Source organism: Solea solea, chromosome 9 (genome assembly GCF_958295425.1).
Source record: "Solea solea chromosome 9, fSolSol10.1, whole genome shotgun sequence".
In the NCBI taxonomy this organism is placed as follows: domain Eukaryota; kingdom Metazoa; phylum Chordata; class Actinopteri; order Pleuronectiformes; family Soleidae; genus Solea; species Solea solea.
Genome location: NC_081142.1, coordinates 4696954 through 4711966, shown reverse-complemented (window position 1 = coordinate 4711966; position 15013 = coordinate 4696954). Strand labels below are relative to the sequence as shown.

Sequence of the window (15013 nt, the reverse complement as noted above, 5' to 3'; positions counted from 1 at the left end):
CCGTCTCCTCATTTAGCAGCATCATCCAGAGCATTGTAGCATGCTGGTAGCAGCTTTTGGCAGAAACCATTCCTAAGATAAGTTTGTGAGAGCTTATAATGTAACATCACTCTTTTCCTTGAAGATGTACTGCCAGGCGACAGTTTGAGTATTAGTGTTAAAGCAAGATAGTCACATCTGTATCTCTGCGGGGGGGGGGGGGGTATCTCGACATACTGTCTTTCTTAAAACCTGCTTTACTTGGGATTTACTCGGTTTATCAACTATCCACTGATTTAAACCTGCTGTGACGCTTTGTCTCTCATCTCTCCAGGTGAATTTGACCTCGAGCGGGTGAAAGAATCCACTTATTTCTTCAGCTGAAAGGTTCGTGAGGGACGAGCCGGCGGAGGAAGATGAATGGAATTGACAGAATGCAGCGGGGGAGCTGCAGAACCCAGGGTCGCAACTGGTCTTGTCTCCCCCAGACATCAGCACATCGATCCAGCTGCATCCCGCCTGCCTACTGGTCTGCAGGCCGGTTGGAGCTGCTGGAGGCGTTCACACACAGTGAACCTGCCTGATTAGGTGACTGGTGTGTTGATGGAAGGGAAAGGTGGTTCACTCATCCAGGCGAAAAGATGAGGGAATGAGATGTTATGGCTTCAATCAGTGTAAAGTACCTCTTATGATGATGCTTAGGACATATTCAGGTGTGAGAGAATGAGTGTGTGTGTGTGTGTGTGTGAGCCGAACAGAATCACATGTGAAGTGTGTTAATTACTAGTGATGGGTGGTGTGTGTGTGTGTGTGTATGTTTTCATGCTGTGGAGACCACAGAGCACTGACCTGCCTCTGCTACTACCCCACCTCATCATCGATCCATCACTCACTGCTCTCTGACTCAACATTTCAAACTTTTTTCTCAATAACTATATCAGACTTTTTGAGAGGCCAAAAACGGGTAACCTGGAACAACGAGAGCAGCAAAGACGGATGAATCCAGGTGCTTACAGACGGCATTGTGTCCCGGTGTCCTGTTGACCCGTATGTTTGTGGTGTGACTAAGCACTTGGCAGTCGCGCTAAAATAAATGTGGTTCTTAAAATGTTCCGTCATTCATTCGCTGGTTCAAAGAAATAATCCATATTCCTTGTACACCGAATTAGGATGAATGAAATATAGTTAAGTCTGCATATTTCTATTCTCCCGTGCATCATGAAAAACGAAGGCCTCCTTTTAGATGCACCACAAAAGCGTTTGCAGGCTTCACTAATCAAGTCAGATCTTATTTTTCTGGGCCGGTGCCGACTCCAGAAGTAAAAATAGCAGAAGTGCTATCTGATCATTGCTGGAAACATTACAGCAGTTCCAGACAAAAGGTGCTGTGGATGTTCAAAGGGAAATGTAGGCTCAGCCAAACAAAGCTGGCTGAGCGACAATCTAGTGAAAAGGAGATAATCTTGGAGGGGCCATATTGTACTGATGACACAATATGTTTCCATGTGATTTGCATGGCAACGTGTCCATGCAGATGCTCTTCATATGTGGCGATGTAAATTCTGTTTTGTTTTTTATACAAATGAGACATCTTTTTTTTTTTTTTTTTTTTTACTGCTCTCTGTGAGAAGCAGCCAATTTAAAGGTACATTCGCACACTGAATGACAAGTTTGAATTTTAAGGGTTTCTGAGTTCTCACCTGATTAGCGTCGATAACACAACCTCATTTCCCTTTTCATGTTTATAGACATTTCAAATAAAAGCAGCAAACCTTTAATGGCACCAGAAAACAACATTAATGCAGAGGTTTTCTAATGAGAATGGGAAAATATGCCTCAAGTTGTGTGTTTTTTTGTCACATGTTGGAGAAGATGTCATTCATATCACACACAAAATGTGAATCTACAGGCAGAAGATGTTAATGTTTGCATAAGGACCGGGAACAAAGGAAAATGTCTTTATTTAAAGTTATTGAAACAGGACTAGAGCCAGTGTCGTACATGAGTCCAGGATTCAGATTCATGACCGTAGCAATGGCTGCACTCAGTATCCAGTATTCCTTATTTTAAAGGTCTTATTGAGTGTGTGGTCAGTGACATGGGTCTCAGCCTCAGGTCTGCAGGAAAGTCTTGTACAAGCATCTGGCAAGGTTTAGCCAATCCACAGTCCCAACTCCACGAAGAGGCGGTCCTCTCTGCTTGTGAGGTTAAGCTGTTTGTTGTTGTGTGAATAATCCAACCCCCCCCCCCCCCCCCCCCCCCACAAACATGTTCAGAAGGTGACGCAGTGAGACGGCAGAAGGATCTCGGCCAAAAATACATCACTGACTGCAACTTTAATGCTGCAATATTGCTTCATCATTGCTGTAACTTTGCACTTATATTGTGAAATTTGGGGGTTTTGAATATTGGATTTTATGTGTGTCTTTTTCCATTGCCCAATGTATTCATTTTTCCCGTGTTGGACCAATACTAGGAATTAGTATTGCATCAGCTCGTCCCTGATGCCCAGAGGACATCCTGTATTGAAACTCTACTTACACAACAAGAATAACATCTTAAAAAGAGTAATTTACTTTAACTTTTTACTTTATTTAATTTAAACTGACAGTTAAACTCATCAGTCAGCTCAACCACGCCTCCTTAAATCTAAAAAGTAAAGCAAACTAAGCCCAGGTGTCCTCGCAGCAGGCATTAGCCCAGTGTGTGTCTCCGTCTCCCCTTCATCTCTTTGAGGTCATTCATCAAGGACAAAGCTCTTTCCTGTAAAGTGCTCCGAGGATCGCATGTAAAAAAAAAAAACAAATGCTCTTCACTACATGACCTGAGCTTAAAACCCAGGAGCTGTCATCATGGGTGGATGAACGGATGTATGGTGAAGTATATAAGGTGGATGCTGAGGGTATAAGTGGCTCAATCAATAGCTGTGACTCATGCTAGAGGGAGAGGGTGATGGCTAACAAGTGACTCTAAAATACTGATGCTACAACACTCACGTCTCACTGCATGTCTCGGGGGGGGGGTTGTGCAGAGAAGTGGCTCATGGATCAGATCATCTTGACATCCATTTTTGTTGGGGATGACGTGCACTGTGTCGCGTGTAAACTACCGTTGACTTTGGCTGCTGGAGTAAACAGGATATTGAAGATGTCCTTACAGCAAATTGCAGCTGCTGTGTGTCTTGATGGGTCTGTCTCCCCTTTCTCTGGGGTGATACCAAGGATGTCTGCACCAGTGCAACCTGCTGTAATGGAAATGCACTGTGATCTTGTTGAGATATTGCTTTATTTTTTTGTTATTATTTTGTATGAAAGAGTCTTCTGGCAAAAGATATGTAATGAAAAGCCTTTTTTTTTTTTTTTTTTTACAGCTGCCTTGATGCACAATCATTTTTAATCATTTCATAGTTTCATCTTTTTTCATAATAAACTGGAAACAATTCCTGAACATGAGAAGGTGAGATACCTCACTCATGTTGAAATAGAGCTCAGCACGCTCACCTGAGCTATAATACAATTGTTCCTCAGCACTGGAAGAGTCTGGGTAACATCACACCTTCTGTTTTCAGCGTTTCCTAGATTTAATTTTTATTTTTTTGTTCTTCCACGTGGACTTGGGTTCATCCAACTCACGAAAGTGTGCAGCTGGACTTCATCAAGTGGAGAAAATGCCCCTAACTATGAATGAGAATGGCACTCAGTGGAGCACCTGCCATTCATTTAATTGGTTCAGTATCAGTCCATTAACTATGGCTGTATTTGAAAAAAAAGTTAAGATTGTCACTCTGCTTCAAAATCAAATCATGCAGGGATTATTGTGATTTGATTGTTTTATTTGGTTTGTTTTATTTCAAACAAAAAGCAGAAAAAAACACAATATTCTCAATCAGTTGAATCTTAAATAATATTTCTGGTCTGAAAAGGAGTTAATTCTACACTTGTAGGCTTCCAGCTAGAAATCTGCAGGTAAAAATTAAGGACTACAATTAACAGCTCCTTTTAAAATTCAAACCTTGATCATTTAATATCTGTTTTTATATCCACATAAGACACAATAGAAGACCTCAAATGGCATGTTTGCTGATCTGGTGAGACTGAATGTGTCACTCACGGACGCTAAGTGTATCACATTTAGCGCAGACAGTTGTGTGGGGCTTTTAGTGACGCTTTATTCCAGCCACAGGATCATCAGACAGTGGACACTGTAGAAGTGTTGCTCACTATCTGCCAGACATGCCAGAGCTGGACGCTGCTCTTCGATAGCTCGACCACTCACTCTCACTGAGAGCACTTTGATTTCTCTGCCAGGCTCTCGGGATATCCCAGCCTATCTCCTGCCGTGGCGTCATGAGTGGCCCGGCACTCAGCAGCACCAGCGAGGGAGCAGAGTGTGCACACAGTTCTGGTGGAGAGCAAATGGAGCCAGAGATCCGTGACAGTGAGGGAGAGGAAGCAAGGGGCAGCACAGTGTGGAGAGGTGGAGAGTGTGCAATCTTTTCCTCTTAAGGAACATTCTTTGCCGCCTATTGTACATAGATCATGCAAAAAGTGGACGTAGTCTTCCAGTTTGTTGGGTGAAGGCAGTCAGGATGTAAGAATACACTGGATAACCACCAGGGGGCTGATTCAGCTGGTTGCAAAAACAACATGATGCCAATTTAGTGCCTGCTGCTGCAAGGCATATTAGTTAGAATCAAGAGTACTCACTAGAATGCATTGCAGCGCAAGCATCTCTTGTTATTCTTCCGCGTTTCTTCTTCTTGATATTATTGTGTGGCCCTACTTCTTTGTCAAAATTTGGACGACATACTATACTATGACTTTTTTGACTGATATTGGACGACATACTATACTATGACTTTTTTGACTGATATTGGACGACATACTATACTATGACTTTTTTGACTGATATTGGACGACATACTATACTATACTATGACTTTTTTGACTGATATTGGACGACATACTATACTATGACTTTTTTGACTGATATTGGACGACATACTATACTATGACTTTTTTATCTCATTTTGGATGACATACTATACTATAATTTCTTTGACCGATTTTGGACGACTTACTATACTATGACTTTTTTGTCTCATTTTGGACGACATACTATACTATGACTTTATCATCTCATTTTGGACGACATACTAAACTATGACTTTTTTGACTGATATTGGACGACATACTATACTATGACTATTTTGACTGATATTGGACGACATACTATACTATGACTTTTTTGTCTCATTTTGGACAACATACTAAACTATGACTTTTTGACCGATTTTGGACGACATACTATACTATAACTTTTTTGTCTCATTTTGGACGACATACTATATACTATGACGTTTTTGACTGATATTGGACGACATACTATACTATGACTTTTTTGACTGATATTGGACGACATACTATACTATGACTTTTTTGTCTCATTTTGGACGACATACTATACTATGACTTTTTCATCTCATTTTGGACGACATACTAAACTATGACTTTTTTGACCGATTTTGGACGACATACTATACGATGACTTTTTTGACCGATATTGGACGACATACTATACTATGACTTTTTTGACTGATATTGGACGACATACTATACTATGACTTTTTTGACTGATATTGGACGACATACTATACTATGACTTTTATATCTCATTTTGGATGACATTCTATACTATGACTATTTTGACCGATTTTGGACGACATACTATACTATGACTTTTTTGTCTCATTTTGGACGACATACTATACTATGACTTTTTCATCTCATTTTGGACGACATACTAAACTATGACTTTTTTTCTCATTTTGGACGACATACTATACTATGACTTTTTTGACCGATTTTGGACTTCATACTATACTATGATTTTTTAGACAAAATTTGGACGACATACTATACTATGACTTTTTTGACCGATTTTGGACGACATACTATACTATGACGTTTTTGACTGATATTGGACGACATACTATACTATGACTTTTTTGACTGATATTGGACAACATACTATACTATGACTTTTTTGTCTCATTTTGGATGACATACTATACTATGACTTTTTCATCTCATTTTGGACGACATACTATACTATGACTTTTTTGTCTCATTTTGGACGACATACTATACTATGACTTTTTCATCTCATTTTGGACGACATACTAAACTATGACTTTTTTTTCTCATTTTGGACGACATACTATACTATGACTTTTTTGACCGATTTTGGACTACATACTATACTATGATTTTTTAGACAAAATTTGGACGACATACTATACTATGACTTTTTTGACCGATTTTGGACGACATACTATACTATGACGTTTTTGACTGATATTGGACGACATACTATACTATGACTTTTTTGACTGATATTGGACGACATACTATACTATGACTTTTTTGACCGATTTTGGACGACATACTATACTATGACTTTTTCATCTCATTTTGGACGACATACTATACTATGACTTTTTTGACTGATATTGGACGACATACTATACCATGACTTTTTTGACTGATATTGGACGACATACTATACTATGACTTTTTTGACTGATATTGGACGACATACTATACTATGACTTTTTTATCTCATTTTGGATGACATACTATACTATGACTATTTTGACCGATTTTGGACGACATACTATACTATGACTTTTTCATCTCATTTTGGACGACATACTAAACTATGACTTTTTTTTCTCATTTTGGACGACATACTATACTATGACTTTTTTGACCGATTTTGGACTACATACTATACTATGATTTTTTAGACAAAATTTGGACGACATACTATACTATGACTTTTTTGACCGATTTTGGACGACATACTATACTATGACGTTTTTGACTGATATTGGACGACATACTATACTATGACTTTTTTGACTGATATTGGACGACATACTATACTATGACTTTTTTGACCGATATTGGACGACATACTATACTATGACTTTTTTGACCGATTTAGGACGACATACTATACTATGACTTTTTTGACCAATTTTGGACGACATACTATACTATGACTTTTTTGACTGATATTGGACGACATACTATACTATGACTTTTATGACTGATATTGGACGACATACTATACTATGACTTTTTTGACCGATTTAGGACGACATACTATACTATGACTTTTTTGACTGATATTGGACGACATACTATACTATGACTTTTTTATCTCATTTTGGATGACATACTATACTATGACTATTTTGACCGATTTTGGACGACATACTATACTATGACTTTTTCGTCTCATTTTGGACGACATACTAAACTATGACTTTTTTTTCTCATTTTGGACGACATACTATACTATGACTTTTTTGACCGATTTTGGACTACATACTATACTATGATTTTTTAGACAAAATTTGGACGACATACTATACTATGACTTTTTTGACCGATTTTGGAAGACATACTATACTATGACGTTTTTGACTGATATTGGACGACATACTATACTATGACTTTTTTGACCGATTTAGGACGACATACTATACTATGATTTTTTAGACAAAATTTGGACGACATACTATACTATGACTTTTTTGACTGATATTGGACGACATACTATACTATGACTTTTTTGTCTCATTTTGGATGACATACTTTACTATGACTTTTTCATCTCATTTTGGACGACATACTATACTATGACTTTTTTGACTGATATTGGACGACATACTATACCATGACTTTTTTGACTGATATTGGACGACATACTATACTATACTATGACTTTTTTGACTGATATTGGACGACATACTATACTATGACTTTTTTGACTGATATTGGACGACATACTATACTATGACTTTTTTGTCTCATTTTGGACGACATACTATACTATGACTTTTTCATCTCATTTTGGACGACATACTAAACTATGACTTTTTTGACCGATTTTGGACGACATACTATACGATGACTTTTTTGACCGATATTGGACGACATACTATACTATGACTTTTTTGACTGATATTGGACGACATACTATACTATGACTTTTTTGACTGATATTGGACGACATACTATACTATGACTTTTATATCTCATTTTGGATGACATACTATACTATGACTATTTTGACCGATTTTGGACGACATACTATACTATGACTTTTTTGTCTCATTTTGGACGACATACTATACTATGACTTTTTCATCTCATTTTGGACGACATACTAAACTATGACTTTTTTTTCTCATTTTGACGACATACTATACTATGACTTTTTTGACCGATTTTGGACTTCATACTATACTATGATTTTTTAGACAAAATTTGGACGACATACTATACTATGACTTTTTTGACCGATTTTGGACGACATACTATACTATGACGTTTTTGACTGATATTGGACGACATACTATACTATGACTTTTTTGACTGATATTGGACAACATACTATACTATGACTTTTTTGTCTCATTTTGGATGACATACTATACTATGACTTTTTCATCTCATTTTGGACGACATACTATACTATGACTTTTTCATCTCATTTTGGACGACATACTAAACTATGACTTTTTTTTCTCATTTTGGACGACATACTATACTATGACTTTTTTGACCGATTTTGGACTACATACTATACTATGATTTTTTAGACAAAATTTGGACGACATACTATACTATGACTTTTTTGACCGATTTTGGACTACATACTATACTATGATTTTTTAGACAAAATTTGGACGACATACTATACTATGACTTTTTTGACCGATTTTGGACGACATACTATACTATGACGTTTTTGACTGATATTGGACGACATACTATACTATGACTTTTTTGACTGATATTGGACGACATACTATACTATGACTTTTTTGACCGATATTGGACGACATACTATACTATGACTTTTTTGACCGATTTAGGACGACATACTATACTATGACTTTTTTGACCAATTTTGGACGACATACTATACTATGACTTTTTTGACTGATATTGGACGACATACTAAACTATGACTTTTTTTTCTCATTTTGGACGACATACTATACTATGACTTTTTTGACCGATTTTGGACTACATACTATACTATGATTTTTTAGACAAAATTTGGACGACATACTAAACTATGACTTTTTTGACCGATTTTGGACGACATACTATACTATGACGTTTTTGACTGATATTGGACGACATACTATACTATGACTTTTTTGACTGATATTGGACGACATACTATACTATGACTTTTTTGACCGATTTTGGACGACATACTATACTATGACTTTTTTGACCGATTTTGGACGACATACTATACTATGACTTTTTTGACCGATTTAGGACGACATACTATACGATGACTTTTTTGACCGATTTTGGACGACAAACTATACTATGACTTTTTTGACCGATTTAGGACGACATACTATACTATGACTTTTTTGACCAATTTTGGACGACATACTATACTATGACTTTTTTGACTGATATTGGACGACATACTATACTATGACTTTTATGACTGATATTGGACGACATACTATACTATGACTTTTTTGACCGATTTAGGACGACATACTATACTATGACTTTTTTGACTGATATTGGACGACATACTATACTATGACTTTTTTGACTGATATTGGACGACATACTATACTATGACTTTTTTGACCGATATTGGACGACATACTATACTATGACTTTTTTGACCGATTTTGGATGACATACTATACTATGACTATTTTGACCGATTTTGGACGACATACTATACTATGACTTTTTCATCTCATTTTGGACGACATACTAAACTATGACTTTTTTTTCTCATTTTGGACGACATACTATACTATGACTTTTTTGACCGATTTTGGACTACATACTATACTATGATTTTTTAGACAAAATTTGGACGACATACTAAACTATGACTTTTTTGACCGATTTTGGACGACATACTATACTATGACGTTTTTGACTGATATTGGACGACATACTATACTATGACTTTTTTGACTGATATTGGACGACATACTATACTATGACTTTTTTGACCGATTTTGGACGACATACTATACTATGACTTTTTTGACCGATTTTGGACGACATACTATACTATGACTTTTTTGACCGATTTAGGACGACATACTATACGATGACTTTTTTGACCGATTTTGGACGACATACTATACTATGACTTTTTTGACCGATTTAGGACGACATACTATACTATGACTTTTTTGACCAATTTTGGACGACATACTATACTATGACTTTTTTGACTGATATTGGACGACATACTATACTATGACTTTTATGACTGATATTGGACGACATACTATACTATGACTTTTTTGACCGATTTAGGACGACATACTATACTATGACTTTTTTGACTGATATTGGACGACATACTATACTATGACTTTTTTATCTCATTTTGGATGACATACTATACTATGACTATTTTGACCGATTTTGGACGACATACTATACTATGACTTTTTCGTCTCATTTTGGACGACATACTAAACTATGACTTTTTTTTCTCATTTTGGACGACATACTATACTATGACTTTTTTGAGCGATTTTGGACTACATACTATACTATGATTTTTTAGACAAAATTTGGACGACATACTATACTATGACTTTTTTGACCGATTTTGGAAGACATACTATACTGTGACGTTTTTGACTGATATTGGACGACATACTATACTATGACTTTTTTGACCGATTTAGGACGACATACTATACTATGATTTTTTAGACAAAATTTGGACGACATACTATACTATGACTTTTTTGACTGATATTGGACGACATACTATACTATGACTTTTTTATCTCATTTTGGATGACATACTATACTATGACTTTTTCATCTCATTTTGGACGACATACTATACTATGACTTTTTTGACTGATATTGGACGACATACTATACCATGACTTTTTTGACTGATATTGGACGACATACTATACTATGACTTTTTTGACTGATATTGGACGACATACTATACTATGACTTTTTTATCTCATTTTGGATGACATACTATACTATGACTATTTTGACCGATTTTGGACGACATACTATACTATGACTTTTTTGTCTCATTTTGGACGACATACTATACTATGACTTTTTCATCTCATTTTGGACGACATACTATACTATGACTTTTTTGACCGATTTTGGACAACATACTAAACTATGACTTTTTGACCGATTTTGGACGACATACTATACTATGACTTTTTTGACTGATATTGGACGACATACTATACTATGACTTTTTTATCTCATTTTGGATGACATACTATACTATGACTATTTTGACCGATTTTGGACGACATACTATACTATGACTTTTTTGTCTCATTTTGGACGACATACTATACTATGACTTTTTCATCTCATTTTGGACGACATACTATACTATGATTTTTTAGACAAAATTTGGACGACATACTATACTATGACTTTTTTGACCGATTTTGGACGACATACTATACTATGACGTTTTTGACTGATATTGGACGACATACTATACTATGACTTTTTTGACTGATATTGGACGACATACTATACTATGACTTTTTTGACCGATTTTGGACGACATACTATACTATGACTTTTTCATCTCATTTTGGACGACATACTATACTATGACTTTTTTGACTGATATTGGACGACATACTATACCATGACTTTTTTGACTGATATTGGACGACATACTATACTATGACTTTTTTGACTGATATTGGACGACATACTATACTATGACTTTTTTATCTCATTTTGGATGACATACTATACTATGACTATTTTGACCGATTTTGGACGACATACTATACTATGACTTTTTCATCTCATTTTGGACGACATACTAAACTATGACTTTTTTTTCTCATTTTGGACGACATACTATACTATGACTTTTTTGACCGATTTTGGACTACATACTATACTATGATTTTTTAGACAAAATTTGGACGACATACTAAACTATGACTTTTTTGACCGATTTTGGACGACATACTATACTATGACGTTTTTGACTGATATTGGACGACATACTATACTATGACTTTTTTGACTGATATTGGACGACATACTATACTATGACTTTTTTGACCGATTTTGGACGACATACTATACTATGACTTTTTTGACCGATTTTGGACGACATACTATACTATGACTTTTTTGACCGATTTAGGACGACATACTATACTATGACTTTTTTGACCGATTTTGGACGACATACTATACTATGACTTTTTTGACCGATTTAGGACGACATACTATACTATAACTTTTTTGACCAATTTTGGACGACATACTATACTATGACTTTTTTGACTGATATTGGACGACATACTATACTATGACTTTTATGACTGATATTGGACGACATACTATACTATGACTTTTTTGACCGATTTAGGACGACATACTATACTATGACTTTTTTGACTGATATTGGACGACATACTATACTATGACTTTTTTATCTCATTTTGGATGACATACTATACTATGACTATTTTGACCGATTTTGGACGACATACTATACTATGACTTTTTCGTCTCATTTTGGACGACATACTAAACTATGACTTTTTTTTCTCATTTTGGACGACATACTATACTATGACTTTTTTGAGCGATTTTGGACTACATACTATACTATGATTTTTTAGACAAAATTTGGACGACATACTATACTATGACTTTTTTGACCGATTTTGGAAGACATACTATACTGTGACGTTTTTGACTGATATTGGACGACATACTATACTATGACTTTTTTGACCGATTTAGGACGACATACTATACTATGATTTTTTAGACAAAATTTGGACGACATACTATACTATGACTTTTTTGACTGATATTGGACGACATACTATACTATGACTTTTTTGTCTCATTTTGGATGACATACTATACTATGACTTTTTCATCTCATTTTGGACGACATACTATACTATGACTTTTTTGACTGATATTGGACGACATACTATACCATGACTTTTTTGACTGATATTGGACGACATACTATACTATGACTTTTTTGACTGATATTGGACGACATACTATACTATGACTTTTTTATCTCATTTTGGATGACATACTATACTATGACTTTTTTGACCGATTTTGGACGACATACTATACTATGACGTTTTTGACTGATATTGGACGACATACTATACTATGACTTTTTTGACTGATATTGGACGACATACTATACTATGACTTTTTTGACCGATTTTGGACGACATACTATACTATGACTTTTTTATCTCATTTTGGATGACATACTATACTATGACTATTTTGACCGATTTTGGACGACATACTATACTATGACTTTTTTGTCTCATTTTGGACGACATACTATACTATGACTATTTTGACCGATTTTGGACGACATACTATACTATGACTTTTTTGTCTCATTTTGGACGACATACTATACTATGACTTTTTCATCTCATTTTGGACGACATACTATACTATGACTTTTTTGACCGATTTTGGACGACATACTATACTATGACGTTTTTGACTGATATTGGACGACATACTATACTATGACTTTTTTGACTGATATTGGACGACATACTATACTATGACTTTTTTGACCGATTTTGGACGACATACTATACTATGACTTTTTTGACCGATTTAGGACGACATACTATACTATGACTTTTTTGACCAATTTTGGACGACATACTATACTATGACTTTTTTGACTGAAATTGGACGACATACTATACTATGACTTTTTTGACTGATATTGGACGACATACTATACTATGACTTTTTTGACCGATTTTGGACGACATACTATACTATGACTATTTTGACCGATATTGGACGACATACTATACTATGACTTTTTTGTCTCATTTTGGACGACATACTATACTATGACTTTTTTGTCACATTTTGGACGACATACTAAACTATGACTTTTTTGTCTCATTTTGGACGACATACTATACTATGACTTTTTTGTCACATTTTGGACGACATACTAAACTATGACTTTTTTGTCTCATTTTGGACGACATACTATACTATGACTTTTTTAGACAAAATTTGGACGACATACTATACTATGACTTTTTTGACTGATATTGGACGACATACTATACTATGACTTTTTTGACTGATATTGGACGACATACTATACTATGACTTTTTTATCTCATTTTGGATGACATACTATACTATGACTTTTTTGACCGATTTTGGACGACATACTATACTATGACTTTTTCATCTCATTTTGGACGACATACTAAACTATGACTTTTTTGTCTCATTTTGGACGACATACTATACTATGACTTTTTTGACCGATTTAGGACGACATACTATACTATGACTTTTTTGACCAATTTTGGACGACATACTATACTATGACTTTTTTGACTGATATTGGACGACATACTATACTATGACTTTTTTGACTGATTTGGACGACATACTATACTATGACTTTTTTGACTGATATTGGACGACATACTATACTATGACTTTTTTATCTCATTTTGTATGACATACTATACTATGACTTTTTTGACCGATTTTGGACGACATACTATACTATTACTTTTTCATCTCATTTTGGACGACATACTATACTATGATTTTTTAAGACAAAATTTGGACGACATACTATACTATGACTTTTTTGACCGATTTAGGACGACATACTATACTATGACTTTTTTGTCTCATTTTGGAAGACATACTATACTATGACTTTTTTGACCAATTTTGGACGACATACTATACTGTGACTTTTTTGACTGATATTGGACGACATACTATACTATGACTTTTTTGACTGATATTGGACGACATACTATACTATGACTTTTTTGACCGATTTAGGACGACATACTATACTATGACTTTTTCATCTCATTTTGGACGACATACTAAACTATGACTTTTTTGTCTCATTTTGGACG

At 35.2% G+C, this 15013-nt stretch overlaps 1 protein-coding gene across 1 annotated transcript in view; it reads left to right on the top strand.

The window, feature by feature from the left end:
* polrmt (polymerase (RNA) mitochondrial (DNA directed)) overlaps positions 1-915 on the top strand; it is a 37873-nt gene extending 36958 nt beyond the window's left edge. Inside the window, exon 21 of the mRNA XM_058639171.1 lies at positions 314-915. Within this exon, the coding sequence (XP_058495154.1) occupies positions 314-363 (50 nt within the window). The 3' untranslated portion in view covers positions 364-915. The remainder of the gene's footprint in view (positions 1-313) is intronic.
* The last annotated feature ends 14098 nt before the right edge of the window (positions 916-15013 follow it).